Source organism: Perca fluviatilis, chromosome 7, assembly GCF_010015445.1.
Source record: "Perca fluviatilis chromosome 7, GENO_Pfluv_1.0, whole genome shotgun sequence".
In the NCBI taxonomy this organism is placed as follows: Eukaryota; Metazoa; Chordata; class Actinopteri; order Perciformes; family Percidae; genus Perca; species Perca fluviatilis.
In genome coordinates this window covers 3,205,784-3,225,685 of record NC_053118.1, presented here as the reverse complement: position 1 = coordinate 3,225,685, position 19,902 = coordinate 3,205,784, and the positions used below count along the sequence as shown (strand labels likewise).

At 41.3% G+C, this 19,902-nt stretch overlaps 1 protein-coding gene across 13 annotated transcripts in view; it reads left to right on the top strand.

Annotated features, from left to right (window-relative positions):
• The window catches only part of snap91a (synaptosome associated protein 91a), a 95,124-nt gene that overhangs the window by 42,416 nt on the left and 32,806 nt on the right, over window positions 1-19,902 (top strand). For all 13 annotated transcript variants that reach the window (XM_039805532.1, XM_039805542.1, XM_039805534.1 and 10 more), the window contains exons 2-7: window positions 6,065-6,207; window positions 9,470-9,545; window positions 12,768-12,870; window positions 13,353-13,446; window positions 15,461-15,572; window positions 19,761-19,867. In XM_039805532.1, the coding sequence (XP_039661466.1) occupies window positions 6,065-6,207; window positions 9,470-9,545; window positions 12,768-12,870; window positions 13,353-13,446; window positions 15,461-15,572; window positions 19,761-19,867 (635 nt within the window). The remainder of the gene's footprint in view (window positions 1-6,064; window positions 6,208-9,469; window positions 9,546-12,767; window positions 12,871-13,352; window positions 13,447-15,460; window positions 15,573-19,760; window positions 19,868-19,902) is intronic.

Sequence of the window (19,902 nt, the reverse complement as noted above, 5' to 3'; positions counted from 1 at the left end):
CAATGCAATGCGGACGCGTTTTCCCGGAGGAGAAGAAGAAACAGAAGTGGAAATGTAACATGCTACATATATAATATACAACCTGTTACTATTCTCCTGAGTGCTGGCTTTGTTTCAGGGACGTATTACAGGTATTTTCGTTTGGGTTTGTTGACGTGATGCTGGGCGCGCCCGCCTCCCTCACACAGACAATGGGCGCATCTCCTGACACAAGTCATGCAAAGATTTGTTTTCAGTGAGTGTCCGAAATCTCGTTAGGTCGTTCCCGAAACCCTATATAGTTCACTATTTAAAGTGCCCATATTATGAAAAAAACACTTTTTCTGGAATTTGGGGTGTTCTTTTGTGTCTCTGGTGCTTCCACACACATACAAACTTTGAAAAAAATCTATCCATGCTGTTTTGAGTGAGATACGGTTTCTGAATGTGTCCTGCCTTCAGTCTCTGGGTGAGCTGTTCAAAATCGGCTCGAAACGAGCTGGCTAACCACAACCGTTAGCTTGTAGCGTTATTCTAACGCTAGCATGCTACGTCGTTCTCAATAGCAAAGCACTGCTACAACACACACAAGTTCACCATAATCTACAAAAGAACTACTTACATGTGCGCCCTCATTTAGAAGTCTCCCAGCTAATCCTGCCTTGTAACTGACCAAAGTTGGAGAAACAGCCTTTCTTTTACGGTCTCTAGAGTTAGCTAGCTGACATGATCTACATCTGAGCTACTGAGCATGTGTGAGTGCAATCAAAGATAGTACAGAAGAAGAAAAGAGGTCTCACTCTGTAGCTAAAACAGAGACCAGGTGAAAAGAGGATCTGCAGCAGTGTGAGAGAGCTGTGCAGTACAACAAAAATATGGTGTTTTTTGAAAATTAAACCATGTAAACCTATTCTGGTACAACCTTAAAATACAGTTATGAACCTGAAAATGAGCATAATATGGGCGCTTTAATAACCACTATATAGGGAATAGTGAGTGAGGGAATGAGGGAACGGTTTCAAACACAGCTGTTGGTTAGTCACAGAATCTACAACACTTGGGCTTCTCATTGGAATGTGACACACAGACAATTTAAAGTAGTTGTTTCCAAAATGAAACCATTTTGGATAGAAAATCACTGGTCAGTGTTTGATGTTCCTATACTAAAGAGAGTCACCTTTCATATAGATTGATTTCTTTGATTAGGACAATACAGATTAATCAGCATTTCCATGGATGCACCAGTTGGCTAATTTCCAACTATAGTCCCAGTTGTGTGTATGTCTTTATGGTGGGAAGAAACCCACACAAGCACTGGGAGAGCATTCAAACTGTACACAGAAAGGCCTGAGACGACATGGGTTCAAACCCAGAACCTTCTTGCTGTGAGGTAGAAGTGCTAACCGCTGAGCCACCGTGCTGCTCTTCCAAGTACAAATAAATAATGATCAGAAAAGGATGTATTGCCAAGAAAGTAACACTTACAAGGAATTTGCCTTGGTGGTTGGTGTCAGCGGTGGAAGAAGTACTCAGTAAGTACTAATACCACACTGTAAGAATACTCAGTTACAAGTAGAAGTCCTGCACTGAAAATGTTATTTAAGTAAAAGTATGTAAGTATCATCAGGAATTGTACTTAAAGTATTAAAAGTAAAACTTGAGGTTAAAATCCCCCCATTTTAGAAACTGGAAACAATTCAAACATTTCTGTTAATTTTAAATAAACATTTAAAGTGTTTATTGGCTAATCATTTCAGCAGTACTTCTACTGTATGTATATTGTAATTAAATTTATAATAAAACATCGTATTGTATAAACTGTTTTGTGTGCAAAAATCTTAACATGTAGAGTAACTAGTAACTAAAGCTGTAACAGATGAATGTAGTGGAGTAAAAAGTACAATATTTCTCTCTGAAATGTAGCGGAGTAGAAGTAGAAAGTGGCTTGAAGAGAAAAGTCAAGTACTCAAGTAAAGTACCTTGAATTTGTACTTAAGTACAGTTCTTAGTTACATTCCACCCCTGGTTGCTGCATAGATATACAAACATGTTTAACATTAATATGAAATACAATATAAATACAGAAACAAATATATACAAAATAGCTGTTTAATATTAGAAAAATAGGCTGAATGGTTTAGTGCAGCATGTGCAAAATATATATTGTATGTGCAATGGACAATTATTGTCAACAAATCCCTTTTAAAGACCAAAAACCAATAATATATTAGTCTCCTGATATTTTCTGATTCCCCCACCCTGTTAGTGGCACTCTGACACAAGCCCGTTCGTTGCTGCTGGATATGTAAATCTTTAAAAACAGCTCACAAATATATTTTTTCTTTTTATAGCTGGGCACCGTAGTTTTTAGCAAACCTTACTCAAACAGGAGAAAATGTTTTGTTTTTGTTCATGTTCAACTGTGGAGTTGTGGAGAACATTTGGTGCTCCAGTGAGCATTTGCAGCTTGTGTGGTTATATAATAGGTCTTTGCTTGTTGACTCCAGGAAGTCTCACGGGCCAAGAAATAGTCTGGACACAACATAACTTCCCATAAAACAATTACAGGGTTTTAGCATGTTTTGTATCCTTCTTCTATAGTCTTTTATAAAAGTTGTCACAAACATTCAATTTGTTCCATGTCTTATTTCAAAGTAAAACCTTTAAGTTACCAAACCCCCTATTGCTCATGCTAACTAGTGACAGATTGCTCCTTGTGTGAGGTGTACTGCCATTTAGTCTTTATTAAGCCAGCGTGGAAAAATCAATAAACACCTCTCAGCTGAGTGTCTGCTGGCAGTAAATGTGCAGGATGGATATGACACTATTAATAAATCACAGGACTAAATGGAGGTTGCTCTGCGTCTGCCATGCTCTTCTGAATCAAGGCTTTTAAAATGACGTGGGTCATATTTTCTGTCCCTCTCTGCTCATCACTCTGTATACTTATCTAGTGTCTCTGGAGATATGCCCTGAGGTTTGCCATGGAGCACAGCTCACACATCTGCCAGTGAATGGATATTCCTCACATAGGCTTTACTGTTATAGCTGACAGATGCTGATACACAGAAGGAAGGAAACACAACTAAAGATTGGTCTCATTTATTAGGTATTACTGTGGCAAAGTATGCTGAGCTTTGGTAGATTGTCCTCTTGGTCAACTTACCACTTAAAAGTGGTAAGCTTTTAGCTTACGTTTTGGTTTCCACCAACTCCTGAGGGAAATATCTGTCTCTTTAGCTGAAAAATGTGTCCACTATGTTTACCAGCTAGTTGCTAACTTTGTCTGTTTGGTGGGTTTATCCAAGCGGCAACCTTCGGTGCTGAAAAATGAAGCCAACACGGAAGTGCAGTTCCTTAAATGGCCACTTGAAGTTGACTGCAAAAGTGAGTCAATTCTCATTGACCCCATGTTAAAATTGCCAACTTTACAGCAGGAATAACATGCTTAGAGCCTGATAAAAAAAAAATTGGTTTTGGGGCGCCCGGATAGCTCAGTTGGTAGAGTGGGCGCCCGGTTTTGAGTCCAACCTGCGGCCCTTTGCTGCATGTCATTCCCCCCTCTCGCTCCCCTTTCATGTCTTCAGCTGTCCTGTCAAAATAAAGGCCGAAAATGCCCAGAAAAACAATCTTTAGCTAATTTTACCCTTCATGACAACTGTATGTGGTGGGAGGGAGCTTTTACATTTTATAATGGCTTAAAGTTATGCATAATAAAAGAGTGTGAAAGGAGGCAAGTATAGACTAAATTTGCCCTGCCTCAGCTCCATCCACGTGCCACCTCTTTGCCCATTTTTGGAATAGCCGGGAGGCACTGCCAAGATACCGATGGCCAGACGGAGACTACCTCCACATTTTATACAGTCTATGGGTTTATCAGAGGATCTTCCTCTGAAAACAGCTGCCTGCTGTGGTTGGAATGACACTGATGAGAGACATAGACAAGTTACAGCTGTAAAACCAAAACAATGCTAAGCTACAAAGAGCTGAGGGTTATTGCAGAGTCAAGTGAAAAGTCTCTGTAGGGTCATGACCATAGACTGTAGAAAACAGGCCGTGACCTGTTTACATTACACACAAAAATATTGATTAGTGCAGCTTTAAAGTGCTCATATTATGCTTTTTGGCTTTTCCCCTTTCCTTTATTGTGTTATATATATTTTTGTGCACGTTATAGGTTTACAAAGTGAAAAAGCCCAAAGTCCCCCCCAAAGGGACTTACCATCTCCAACAGAAAACACTGTTCACAAACTGCTCCAAACAGCTCTATTGTAGTCCAGCCTTTACTTCAGAGACAAACGTGGTCACTTTGGAACACAAGTTACAATGCTCGCCTAGCTGCTAGCGTAGCACGCCCTCATACTCTGCTTCTGACTGGCTAGTAGTCCTTATCTAGGTACTGTCAGGGCACGCCCTCATACTCTGCTTCTGACTGGCTAGTAGTCCTTACCTAGGTACTGTCAGGGCACGCCCTCATACTCTACTTCTGACTGGCTAGTAGTCCTTACCTAGGTGCGTCGGGCTGCCCTCATACTCGCTTCTGGCTAGTAGCCTGGGTACTTGTCAGGGCATGCCCTCATACTCTGCTTCTGACTGGCTAGTAGTCCTAGGTACTGTCAGGGCACGCCCTCATACTCTGCTTCTGACTGGCTAGTAGTCCTTACCTAGGTACTGTCAGGGCACGCCCTCATACTCTGCTTCTGACTGGCTAGTAGTCCTTACCTAGGTACTGTCAGGGCAAGCCCTCATACTCTTCAACTGACTAGCTAGCTAGCAGTACTTACTGCGCATGTGCGACTGCCAACAAAGATGGAACAGAAGTGAGATGTCTCACTCTGTAGCTAAAACAGAGGGCTCAACACACAGGGTGAAAAGAGGAGCTGCAGCAATGTGCAGTACAACAAAAATATGGTGTTTTCTGAAAATTAAACCATGTAAACCTATTCTGGTACAACCTCTAAATACAAATATGAACCTGAAAATGAGCATAATATGAACACTTTAAATACAATTTTGTAACTTAAAATGCTCAAGTCACTTTTTTAAAGATTATTTAACACAACTCTGATATTATGACAACCTCAAACATGTGACTTTTAGCAGTGCAGATTGTTTAATGAGCAATATAACCTTTATTTCCCAAAGAAAGTGATTATTTTAAATTCATCATCATAGAGTAACATGGATTTATAGAGTCAATAATCAACAGATTTTGCTGTATTACATCAAGTCTTATCTCTGAACCACTAGAACCTTTGTGTTCCTATGCTGTAGCTCTGATCCGTAGAAAGTCTGATGATTGCAATCCCTTCGTGCCTTCTGGTTCCTCTCTATCTCTCTGCTGTGGAATATTCCACTCTCCCTCTGCCTGTGCTGGCATTAATGACTGGCTGCAGAAAGGAACACAGCAGTAGCTAGTGTGACTCACACCAGGCAATAGAGGCATAATGGCAGCGTCCAGAGTCAATTCTGTTGATAAAATCTAGCTCCTTGTGCTTGCAAAAAGACTGCTAAATAGGTATCTGATGTCATAATAAGAGGAAATAACACATTTTGACAGACATTGTACCCTGCAAACCTGTCAGATTGAACTAATTAGCTAGTCTTAGACTGGCATACAGTATAACCTCCGGTTTTAGTTAAACGGCCCTGTATTTTTGACTCGCCCAAGTGGTGTTCAATAATGCTAATGGGGTTTGTTACTAAAGATAATGTTCTTTAGGCCTACACAAGTGACAAATCTTGAATGTAAAATGAACACCTTTCTACTATAGTAAAATTGGCTAATTAGCACTTAAAACAAGGTATAATATCTCCTTTGCAGAGGTTTTGCCTATTGGAAAAACTGCTCTGGGAAACAGAGATGGTGAATTAAAATAAGGATGTGAAAGGGTGCGGCTGTGAAATGCAGCAGAGCCCAGACCCAGTTGCACTGGATTACCTCTAGCACACTCCTGTTTGTCATTTCTCACTCATCTTTTAGCATTACAAAGGCTTTCAGCACAAGCTGTAGCTGCGCTGGGTCTCTCCTCAGCTATTATCCACCATCTGACCTCCTGTTCCTCCTCTGCTTTATGCTTCTCAGACCTGATCCAGGCCACCCAGGAGACCAATGTGAATGTCCCCCAGATGGCCGACACGCTGATCGAGAGGGCCGGCAACGCCAGCTGGGTGGTGGTTTTCAAAGCCCTGATCGCCACACACCACCTCATGGTGCATGGCAACGAGGTGAGATTTTCATATACTGTTTACACACCTGAGTACGTACTTGGTGGCTGGTTTTAATGTCTGGTAAAATGCAGTCAGATGAAGTGAGTAAGAGACTTAACCCCAGCTGATCCACTGTCACTGACCACCATAGTGTGGTTGTAGCCCCCAGTAGAGACATCAGAAGACTGGCTGTACTGGGAAGCTGTCAGATGTAAAGTAGGGTGGTGCTGGACATGCACGTCGCTACTCAATCCACTTTCCACACAAGACCCAAGGTAGACACACAACTACCAGCTCAAAAACACACGGTAGCAGGAGCACAGATTACATTACATCAAGTCTTATCATGCAAGCTGTAGTTTTGATCTCTATTTATTCAGCAATGTTGTGAGTGTAAAAAGGTGGAAATTACTTATCAGCACACCAGTATCACAGTTAAGATGGGCAACTGTTAATTCTGTTTGGTAAAAATAAGACAAGACAACATGTGTTTTGTGCTAAAATTGCTTTAATTGGCCAATTCATTAATTTTCATTTCCATCAATCCAGACAACTCATATTTTAACCTCATCAAACTTTTTTTCAAATCCACGGAACAACATTTTAGATCTGGGGGAGTTCCCAAAATTTCAAAAGACACCAATGTGTCAGGCTGAATTTTGGATAAATGTGAATAAAATGATGCACTAGGCATCTAGAATATATTTCCATTTGATGGGATGTCTGCAGCCATAAAAAAGTCAAAAGCTTCAATGAAGAGCTAGAACAAGTTGGTAAAGAATATGTGATGCTGTCAGATGGTTTGGAATAAGTGTTTTTTTTTCCAATTTTAAAGCTGCACAAAATCTATATTTTTATATGAACGATAAGTTACAAGTCTGTGAAATGTGAAAGATGCCGCTTGTGGTGAATAACCCACAGAGAATCAACTAACTCTGCGGTACCTTCATAGATGTTTTAGCGTCATTTTGGTTTTATGGACCAAGACTTTACTGTATTGGTTCTCTATCAGGTCTCTCATTAGTGTCATTTCCCGATAGAGCAGGCAGCTGTTTTTAGCCAAAAGTTTTAATAACTCCCACTGTACATTTCCTGCCCGGCACCAAGCGGCAGATAAAAGTTAACGACTATAGCCTTGAAGCATTAAGCAGCTAAAGATGCAGATAACTCCCTTAGGAGTTGGAAGAGACCAAAACAGAGCTAAAAGGGGAATAAATATAATATTCATCAGCTGGACAGAAACACGACTCCAAATGAATGCTAATGTTGCATCATGTCTGCTGGATGTGTAAATAGGCAACTGTTGCTAACACACAACAACTATATTATCGTATAGTTGTTATGTGTTATATGTATAGTAATATTATATTTGGTGCCAATATGTCAGTGTTGTGTTTACAGCTTGTCACGCTGCCCTCCAGTGGCCAAATATCAATGAATGCAGGTTTAAAGCTACAATTATTGAGTAACTGGCATTACTTCACCCCAAGGTCTTCTCTATACAATACCATTTACATTTTTTACTTATGTTACATAGTTGTACATTTTGGCCTCAACAGCAGTCATGGTAGTATCAAAGGGACTGGCCTTCTGCTTCCTGGCCTGACCCCCTGACCCAGTTTATGTCCCTTACAGAAAAGAAAAAGCTCTGAATAAGCAACGAGGGATAACTCAGAGAGATAAATAGATGCTCGTTTACAGTCCATCAGAGAACCCAAGCTGCCACTGAAATGCAGATGAAACAAAGGAGAGAGAGAGAGATAGAGAGAGAGAGAGAGAGAGTAATTGATACAGCAATACCAGAGAAAGAAGGCGAATATATTCTAAAATATTCAATAGGAGCGAGCAAGAGAAAACAAACTGTAGACTGAGAAGACAATAAGAAATAATGTGAGATCATGCCATCCGCTTGAAAATCATGGAGTGGGGGGTTGCCTTCCCAGCATGCATTGGGTGAAAAGAGATTTAGAGATATGAAGATAACAGCTTTAACCTCTCTAGAAGACACAGCAGGTGTCAGGGGGAAAGGGTAAATGGTGCTGCCACAATAGGATACTGTGGCCCTTTACATATGCACACACACACACACGCACACAAACACACACACACACACACACACACACACACACACACACACACACACACACACACACACACACACACACACACATTTCACAAATAGGCTCAGTTTGTGTGTGAATGATCGTTTATCTGTGTAAGCACTCAAAGTGATGGTGGTGGTGTCATAAATGCATGAGAACAATGCAGTTATGATTAACAAGGAAATATGCTGCATTTATACAGAACTGTGTGTGTCTTCTGTCTCTTGAGACGTGTCTGTGTTTAGCCAGGGCTTTGCTGTTGTATTGTCCCTAATGATGATACAGTGAGTATGACTGGAGAGAGAGAAGAAAATGGGAGGAGGGGAGGTAATGTTTAGCTCACCATTTCTTCAGGGAGGGTTTTTCCTTCCTAACCTCCCCTTATGTTATGTTAGTATTCTCTGTATTGTGTAAATGCAGCCACTGAATAAGCATCAGCAGTGTGCGTGTGTGCGTGTGTGCGTGTGTGTGTGTGTGTGTGTGTGTGTGTGTGTGTGTGTGTGTGTGTGTGTGTGTGTGTGTGTGTGTGTGTGTGTGTGTGTGTGTGTGTGTGTGCGTGCGTGCGTGCGTGCGTGCGTGCGTGCGTGCGTGCGTGCGGGGGGTCATTCTTTTATGTCCATGTGTCACTGTAGTAAGCTTGTTCTTGCCGGGCTGCAGAGAGAGCCTATTTGTCTTTATATTCCCTGGTCCCTTCATGTCTCTAATTCATATTCACACCCTCCCACTCATGAAGGCTGCAGCATTGCTCCTTTATTGCTCTCTAATCATTTAAGGAAAACAACGAGTATAGAATCACACCTCTTATATCAATCCACTTCTTCTGCTACAGGCATTTTCACAGGTTTGTGGTAGAATGCTGAAAGCACTGAGATAAGCTGTGAACATCAAACAAACCTTTTCTTATATTTAAGAAGGAGCCATCTGTTTGAAAATGATCATGCACATATAACAAGCCACGACTACTGGGATATTATATGTTCATTCATAACTGTGAAGTGTAATCCATGGTTATTTCTCAATTAAAAAATTTTAAATTCAAAATTCTCAAATGATATGTTATTCTTTGGCAAGATTTGAGCTATTTCACCATTTGTCATTTAGTGACTGGCAGAAAGCTAAATGCTGTGTGTTGTGTGTTGTGTGTGTGTGTGTGTGTGTGTGTGTGTCCTCTCCTGCAGAAATTCTTGCAGTTCCTGTCATCTAGAAACACCTTATTCAACCTTGCCAACTTCCTGGACAAAACCGGCTCCCACGGTGGGTGGTGTTACTTTTCTTCCCATCTTTGACTTAAGCAACCCTACATCATTTTCAACCTTGATTCATCCCTTTATTCTGGCCTTTCCATTGCCAATTCCTTCAACCCTTCATTTGTGTGTTCCACTCTCCATCTAACACCTACATTTCACACCTGTTTTTAAGCAGCAACAACCAACTTACAACCAACCCAATTATCCCTCTATCCATCTCTCACTTCCTGCTCCGTAATCCCTCGCTCCCCTCAATTAAACCCATCTCCGTGGTGATAAACACCAGCTTCACAGTCTGTTGTCATGGAGATTTAGTCTTCTGGTGATAGGAGTATCTGCAGAGTTTAGAAAGCTAAATTGTGCTAAGAAACATGTGATTCCACAAAGAAAATAAAACTCTGTAGTTGATAATAGGTTCACTTGCCAAAAGTTAGAAGCAACCACTTAGTACAGTACCAGTACCTATTTAGCTTTAGATAGGTTTACCTTTCAACAGAGCATTGCTAGCCGTTTCAGTCTTTCAGCTAAGGTAATCGTCTTTTAGCATACAGACAAGAGAGTTAGATAAAGACTGATACCACTCTCATATCTAGGGTGAGCAGACATCCCAGTTTGACTGGGACAGTCCCGGTTTTGAGTTGCATGTCCCGAGTCCCGACAAAAGCCTGTCTTTTCCCAATATGTGGCATATTGGGAAAAGTTACTTAGCGACTTTCCAAGCCTACAGTGGTTAAAGTCGCCCATTATAAAGTTCGGCGCGTCAGGGGCGATACTTTGCAGCCTTTGCACTGTTTGTACTATTACCCTTGATGCGATATCAGCGTTCGCTCTCGGATGGACGTATACAAGTGTGACAAATATTTGTCACACATTTGTAAAACTCTCTTGGTAAGTAATAAGGACGGAGAGAGGCAGACATGAGTTCGATGTCAGGGACGCACACAGTTTCTCTGACCGCAACTGTATTGCACCAGCTCTTATTGACATACAAGCAGAGACCACCACCGAGTGATTTTCCTGTTGCTGCCAGGTCCCTATCAAGTCGCAACGGTACTCCAAAACCATCGATTTCCAAGTCGGGTTGTAGATCCTTCTCCTTGAGCCACATCTCAGTCAGTGCAATAAGGCAGGCATTCCTGTAGTCCGATACGAATCTGGCATTTGCTTCATCCACCTTGCTCCAGAGCGATTTGAGGGGAGAGGGATCCTCCGGAGGCACTGTCTTTTGAGCCTCTGGTGAACCCCGCCGCGGCTGCCTCTTTTCCTCGCCTTTGTTGGCCTCGTCCCCTGCTCTCCCTTGGAAGGACCATGCCTGATGATCTCCGTCTGGAAGTTTCCAGCTACTTATTGTTAGGCCCAAAATGCCTGATTTTGCGGGAGCTGTCCTCAATTTCAGTCATCCCGCCAGCTGCAGAGAGTTGATAGGATTGAAACAGCAGCAGCTTCAGCGACTTTATAGTGAAAAATCGTTACAGCGTACATTGATGTTAAAATGTATACAGGTTGGCAGGACGGTCTGAAATGTTTTGCACGCTCTTTTGCTGTACGTTTTGTTGGTAAATGTGAGATGTTCGAGTCACACACGTCTCGTCTTCATATCACAAACAAGGAAATGAATTTGGCGACATACGCAAATTCTGATTTGAACACAACTTGTGCATTTTTTCAGCAAAAGGAGTAATCTAATTAATTACTTTTCCCATCGGTGCAACGCTATTATCGTTACTGAGAATGTAAAGTGCCGCGTTACTACAATTTGGTTGAATGAAGCGCGAGGTGTCAGGCAGCAGGCTACACATCAGCTGCCTGGAGAGAGCGGGGGGGCGGGGGGGAAGGGGATGATGACGCCGTTGCAAATGCGATGATGATTGGCTGGGTGCCCACCCTGTCTCACTGCACGCTCTGACTAACACTAAACACAAGACAGCGACAATGGCGACGAGCCAGGGAAATTCAAAGGTAGCGTTCTCCAACTGGAAGTACCAGCACTACTTCTGGCTCAACTTATGAAGCTCCTCACATCAACACATGCTAACACGACACTTATTGCTGCTGCTAACCCAACCCCCCCAGCCCAAATGCAGCTAGCGGGAGCTCCAGCGAAGGAGACGGAGCCACTCTGTTAAAACAAGCAACGCTCGAGTTTTCGGGTTAGCAACATCTTTGACGTTAAAGATGTTATAGAACGTAATAGCGTCATAGAACATAAAAAATAACGTCACAGTTACTTTGCTGAGTAACTAATTACTTTTACAATGTGGTAACTGAGTTACTAACTCAATTACTTTTTGGGAGAAGTAATTTGTAACTGTAACTAATTACTTTTTTAAAGTAAGATGACCAACACTGGCCATGCAATGAAAAATACCTTTTCACAAAGTTTTTCACAAGTTCAGTGGGTGCATTTTCCAAAAGAATGCTTTAATTCTGAAAAATAAAGTTGGTCCCACATGAAACTCACACACTTAATATTATTTCTTAGATATGTAGGCTACATACCAAGAAAATTCATGAATATTAACTGAGATACCCCATTATGTTGTGAGCAGTAGGCTTACGTGTGCTGTTGGCAAAATTGTGTCTAATCTATCTGTGTCTATGTCTGACCTGGGCTGGCACATGTTCACGTTAAAAAGTGTGTGTGTGCATGAGCACTACGGTCACGCGCTAAGTGTCCGGTTTTTATTCTGGTAAATCTGGTCACCCTACTCATATCTGTCTTTTAAATATAAGGCCAGGCGATTAGCTTAGCTTAGCTAAGCATGAAGACTTGTAGCAGGGGGAAACAGCTAGTGTGATTTTGTAACTTCTTTTTACATGATGGTTTTGGTACAGCTTATGCAAATGATGTAGCATGTTAATTAGTAAGTTGTAGAGATGCTAGCTGATGATTTTTTTCTTTTAACCTTAGGCTATCTATTTCCCCCTGCTTCTAGTCTTTATGCTAAGCTAGCTCCATACCTGACATACAGACAAGTGAGTGGTATTAATCTTCTCCTGTTTTCTAAAAATGAACTCTTATTTTAAAGACCGAGATTAATCCACCCTTGTATCACCCATATATTCATCACAGGTGTACGGTGCAAAGACTCTTCACAATTGCATTCAAGACATTTTGAAACTTTGTAACATCTTGTTTCCGTAGGCCTTGTAAGAGCCTACTCATACCCTGCACTGAGTTGACACTGCACACTGTGCATGTGTTTACCTATGAGTGTGTCTTCCTCAGGATACGACATGTCCACGTTCATTAGACGCTACAGCCGCTATCTCAACGAGAAGTCCTTCGCCTACAGACAGATGTCTTTTGACTTTGTCCGAGTCAAGAAAGGGTAACGTTTCTCATTTCTCATGACACCGCCCTGCATGACTGTTTCAGCATTATTATTGATTTTTTAGCTTTGTTAGTTTATCTGGGACCAAGACATGCCCCTTTCTTACTTGCCCTCCATAGCCATTAAAATAACACACATCCCACTGGGGTGCCGTTGTGTGGGATGGACTCCAGCCCGGCGTTGGGCCAAGTACATGGCTTTACTGCGTGTACTGAATGCAGAGATGAATACAGAATGGGTTATTACTCATTTTCACAAAGCGGACAGCTCTGTTTAGCTGGCAGACACAAGGTCCCTCTCGCTACATATCTGGCACTGAAAAATATAAATGCAGACTAAAGAATAGAGATCAGACATATTGGTGGATACTATACAGTATGTGTGGCAGGTACAGACAGGTATTCTATTCAGTCTTTCTGTCGGCGAGCTGCTGCTTAATTCTAACATTTTCTATTTCTTTCTGTCGCCCTCCGTCTCAGAGCGGAGGGAGTGATGAGGACCATGTCAGTAGAGAAGCTGTTGAAAGGAATGCCCACCCTGCAGAGCCAGATCGACTCACTGCTGGATTTTGAAGTGAGTGACACTCGCTAGTAAGGAACCAAGTCATGTTACAAGGTTACTGAAGTTCCCGAGGGATAAACACAGTCGAGATAAAAGCTGCCAACTGGATTTAACAAAGCTCAGTGCTGTAAGCAGCAAAAGGCAGTCTATGAAGATATGTCAATTACAGCCCCTTTCACATGTAGGGCCATCAGAGGGTTGGATGTAATGATGTCTTCTGTAATTGAAACAAAGCATTTATGTCAGACATGGGCGTAGATTTCGGGGGGGATGCAGGGGATATGTCACCCCACCCCAATATTTAGAAGAGGTAAATTTGTCCCACTCAGAAAGTATGAAAGACAACAAATGTTGTAGTAAATTATAGATATGATGCCAAGGCCAGATTAATGGCTCGAACCCAAATGCCAACTGCCCTTTTTCAAATACTTTTCCTGTTTCTCTTCAAAAATCTCTTCAAAAATCCCCAAAAGTCTTAGAAAAATCCACAAGAAGAATCAGATGTAAAAAAGAGAGTTTAATGCACTCGAAAAGAGTTCAACACACACAAAACCCAAGTAAGTTCCGGACAGCTTACTAAAAATCTCTTTCTTCCCCCAAAACAAATCCTCCAATAACCGTTTTAAGGACCTGCTGCTTAAGAATCCAATTGGATACTTTTAAAGTGCCCATATTATGAAAAAATCACTTTTTCTGGGATTTGGGGTGTTCTTTTGTGTCTCTGGTGCTTCCACACACATACAAACTTTGAAAAAAATCCATCCATGCTGTTTTGAGTGAGATACGGTTTCTGAATGTGTCCTGCCTTCAGTCTCCTAGTGAGCTGTTCAAAATCGGCTCGAAATGAAATGAGCTGGCTAACCACAACCGTTAGCTCGTTAGCATGCTAACCGTTAGCATTAGCATGCTAACCGTTAGCATTAGCATGCTAACGCTAATGCTAACGCTAGCATGCTACGTCGTTCTCAATAGCAAAGCACTGCTACAACACACACAAGTTCACCATAATCTACAAAAGAACTACTTACATGTGCGCCCTCATTTAGAAGTCTCCCAGCTAATCCTGCCTTCTAACTGACCAAAGTTGGAGAAACAGCCTTTCTTTTACTGTCTCTAGAGTTAGCTAGCTGACATGATCTACATCTGAACTACTGAGCATGTGCGAGTGCAATCAAAGATAGTACAGAAGACGAAAAGAGGTCTCACTCTGTAGCTAAAACAGAAACCAGGTGAAAAGAGGATCTGCAGCAGTGAGAGAGAGCTGTGCAGTACAACAAAAATATGGTGTTTTTTGAAAATTAAACCATGTAAACCTATTCTGGTACAACCTTAAAATACAGTTATGAACCTGAAAATGAGCATAATATGGGCGCTTTAAGTCTAAGGACCTCCTTCTTAGGGAAGTCATCTGTTGATGTCATATCGCTGACTCCAATCTTTTTTAGCTGACTTCACATCTCCCAGGCCTAACCCTCAGGCAGTTGTTTCTGACTCTGTGGCTGGCAAGTGCATGTGCAGTGGGGAGAGATTTTATCACATTTTGACACAACACCCACTCCCCAAAATATGTTCAGGGGGCTCAAAACATGTATATACTCTTCTTACCTGTTAATATATGTTTCCCAGACACCCCTCGAGAGGACCATACCATCTTAAACTTGCAGCGCAACGTGCAACATTTTTCTTTCTTTTTTGACCCCTCGGTTGTCTCCCCCCCCCACTGTTGAAACGAAACCTACGCCCTTGTCAGTGGTGTTGATGTCAAACGACTTATTACTGTGTAATATAAAATTCTCTATTTGGTATGCCTCCAATAGCGGGGCTGGAAAAATATACCATTGAGAGTACTTTTATACATTACATCAAAATTAGCCTGTGACAATATCCACCTTTGGTGAAATTGTCTTTTTCTTTTTCATTAAATACTGTTTGGAAGTTTGTCATTTCAAAGCTATTTTGTGCTCCATCTGTTCATCTTCAAAACCCTAACCACACTGTTCCTCCTGGCTTTTATTTCTGTCCGCAGGTGCATGCACAGGACCTGAACAATGGGGTGATAAATGCCTGCTTTCTCCTGCTCTTCAAAGATCTGATCAAGTTATATGCCTGCTACAATGACGGCATCATTAACCTGCTAGGTAAAGAGTCACTCCCTTCAGTTTATCACTGGAGTCATTAAATAATCAATGAACAAAAGTTAGGTACCCTTAAAATATAGGATTATTATGTACATTTTTTATTTGTAGTACCAACCTGGTGCTCTAGTGAGTATTTACAGCAGCAGAACACTGTATGTGGGATAGAGTGCGTATCGGGCTGCATTTTTCTGTCCGAGCCCGGACCGCGTCCGACAGAGCAGTAACCGAACCCAACCCGAGCCCGACAGGCATTAAGATATTTATGTCCGAGTCTGACCCGAGCCCAAAACAAAATCATACTAATGACACATCTACGTTTGTTTGTGTGGAAAGATTTTATTAAGCAGCTGTAGGAAGGCATTCAGAAATGTCAACAGATGAGTGCATCAGCGCACATGGGGCAACAAGCGGGCGTTAACACAAGCGCGCACCTAATAAACTTTTTAAAATTTAAAATGTTCAATGCCTTATCGCGCTGTTGTGAGCGAGCCCGACCCGAACCCCAACATCATTTCTAAATATCTGTCCGAACATGTCCAGGGTATAAGTTGAATTTCATTGATCCTCCTCTGACCTCAACCCCATTGAAAACTCTGTTGTGCATAATAATTTGGAATTGTGCATTTTAAGTTTTTTATTTTTGGAAAATATACTGTTTTCATTGGATGGTTTGTTCAATGAAATTTGACCTTTATCCTAACGGTTTGTGACTTAATAGTTATACTGACTGTCATTTGCATCAACTGTAATGGAAGTTTCCTTTGCAGCAGGGGTAAAGGTTTTCAAAGTTTAGTAAAGTGAAACAAATAAGACAGTCTGAGACTAAAACCAAGTTGGGTTTTTGTATTTTATTAAAAATATATATTTGCAAATATAGGAGCAGCCCAGTGTGGAGTCAGTTCCTCAAATGAGTGAACAAGAACACTAGACTTATATGCATCTTCAGAGTGACAGCACACACACACTTGGATTATTATGACGCTACAGTTTTTACAGGCAATCTGATACACATGAAGACAATCACGAAAAACACAAGAGACATCTCGGAGCCATCTCACCTCCTCCTCCCTGTAAGACTTTCACCCCCCCAGTTACATCTTAACTGGCATGGGAAAACTAGAGATAGTTTTAGGGTGACCTTGTAGCCCCTATCTGTTCAGACAAACAGTGCTCACATTATGTTCCAGACTGGATGTCTCACTTAGTTCAGAATCTACATGTGGGAATAACCTCTTTCAGCATTTGTGAGAGAATTAAAGTAGAAATAAAACATAAAAATATAAGGAATTATGCTTAAATGTAATTTTTCCCATTACACAACTATTTAGGAAATTCAGTGTATATATCATATATATCAATTGCATAATAATTTGGAACGCGGTATATATATATATGTACATATATATGTATGTATATAGATATTTTTGTTTATATAATTTAATGAAGGGCAAAACATGTATCATTGCTTCACCAAGCATTTACTAAGCAATAACTAACTATGAAAAACATCAGTCGCAACTTTACAATAGCCATCCAGATAATGTTTATAGATGGTTTACAAAGTATTTATTAACTATTTAACAAGGTACTATAGTCATCTGTTGCAACTTTATAATAACCATCCAGACACTATTTATAGAAGGTTTACAAAGCAACTAGTAACCCTTAACAAAGTGTTAGGAATATCTGCTCCATCTATCTATGTAATGTTTATAGATGTTTTAAAAATGGATTCTTAAAGGTTACAAAAAATGTTTTAATCATTAACAGATACCTAATATAGTATATGAGGGATATAATGTGTGTAACAATAATCTGTTAATTTACAGCACTACTAATAATTAGTAAAAATTATTAATTAGGGATCGACCGATATGGATTTTTTTAGTGCCGATGCCGATACCGATTTTTTCCCATCAGCCTTAGCCGATGACCGATACGGCTGCCGATTTTCTTGAGCCAATATTTGGAGCCGGTACTTCTTTTGCTCACTCAATTTACATCATAAAAATGGAAACCCTGCCACACTGGATTTGTTTTCGGAATCTGCTCTGCCATTTCTTTAAAATGCTCCGAGTAGGGAGAGAGGGAGAGAGTCTGGTGTGTGTGTCTCTCCAGACTCTCTCCCTCTCTCCGAGAGACACACACACCGAGAGACACACACTACACGTGCGATGGCAACTCCGCTCAGCTCCAAGTAGGGAGAGAGTCTCAGCCGTCCAAACCTCCCACAAATACCACGGAACAACGTCAGCATTACTGAATCCTTTGACCAGTGTTAGGAACAGCTACCGTATGCATACGGAAAGCCTACAACTTAGCTATTTGCAGCTCCCTAAACACAATGGCAAGCAGTTTTATAGACGAGGCATTTGCATTTTACATTTGGAACCACAAACTTGCTTAGCTATAGTTGCAAGCACATACTGTATAGAACAACGTGTTTCCACTTTCAAAGTGTATGGCAATATTTCAGCTAAGTCAAACAGTTAAAAGATGCTTTGAAAGTTTAAAACTTACCGTTGTCTTGAAGAGCAGGCTTCTAACACTCTGCTAGTGGGGGAGGGGCAGTGCATGGTCTGCACGTGAACTGCAGCGTCTGTAGCATAGTCAGTATATATATAAGAATGGACCAACAGATCCAGTTGCTCTGGACGGAGACCAGTGAAGGATATTAGAAGTCACTTTTCCGGTGCTGGCTGAGCGTTACTGAGCAGCCTCCAACTGAGCTTGAAGACGTAGATGTGACGTGAGCAACCTGTCTGAAAGTTGGAAGTCTTCTGGTAGCTGTGCCGAGAGAAATCTCAATCATTCCCAATCTTACAGAGACGAAGAGCGTAGGTATATGTAAGGAGATAACATAGGCACAGGCTAATTATTGATCACTAACATGCTAGTTAACATTAGTAATTAAACCTAAACAGCTAATGTACATTAAGTCCAAACTGCCTGCGAGCTTCTCCTGTACTATATGGTAATTCCTCTACTATGTGACACAATCGTTAGCCTATTTTTACAAAAACGTCTGCTACGGAGCCATAACACAATGGACAAATAGAGTCTTTAAACGCTTCAGATGTAAAGTTATTCGCTGTCAAAGTGACGTCAAAATGAATGGCAGTCAATGGAATGCTAACGGGAGGTGATTGTTTTGTAGCATCAAAATGGCGCCATAGGAGGTTCGAGTTCTGAAGCGAAGCTTACCCCCTTGGCAACACAGAGCTGCCTGTGTGGACGCCTCTCTGTAAATAATGCCGAGAAAATCGGCGAATGCAGCAGCCGCTGCCGATACACGTAAAAACGCAAATATCGGCCTGATATAAATGACTGTTTGCTGACAGTTAAATGACAATTAAATAAAGATTATTTAACTATCAATTTACCATCTATTAATGATGGTTATTATAAAGTGTTACCATTGTTGGTTTTGGTCTTGTTGGATTTGTTGACAAAAAAACAACATCAATTTCATCAGCATTATGCTTTACCTTAAAGGAACACGCTGACTTATTGGGAATTTAGCTTATTCACCGTAACCCCCAGAGTTAGACAAGTCGATACATACCCTTCTCATCTCCGTGCGTGCTGTAATGCTGTCTGACGGCTCCAGCGGCATCAGGCCATAACAGAACAGGTAGGTGAATGGTTCCAGTAATCCTACTGCTCCCAATAAGTGACAAATAACGCACCACGCCAACATAGTCTTATTTACATGTTAGGTTGATTTGTATAGCGTGTCAAAAATAATGTACAAACCGGAACTATATTCTCAGGCGGAAGAATATAGTACTTGGGCGGAGTGATATGCTCGCAGCAAGCCTGTCTGAGAATATAGTTCCCGGTTTGTTTACGGTTAGAAGACGGCTGTGTCTCATGTTACGTTGTTTTTTGTACACGCTGTGACTCTACAAATCACAACATGTAAATAGGAACATGTTGGAGTTATTTTGTCACTTTTGTCACAATTCGGAGCAGTAGGCTAGTTGGAACCAGTTACCTGCAGGATCTGTGCTAGGCTAAGCTAATGCTGGAGCCGTCAGACAGCCTTACAGCACGCACGGAGATGAGAAGGGTATGTATCGACTTGTCTAACTCTGGGGGTTACGGTGAATAAGCTAAATTCCCAATAAGTCGGTGTGTTCCTTTAACAGAAATAATAATTCACATTTCCCAATCTCTGTTATCCAGAAAAGTTTTTCCAGATGAAGAGAAGCCAGTGTAAAGACGGGCTGGAGATCTACAAAAGATTCCTGACACGAATGACTCGGGTTTCAGAATTCTTCAAAATTGCTGAGGTAGCCTGCAGAGCACGTTATATCACTGAATAGCA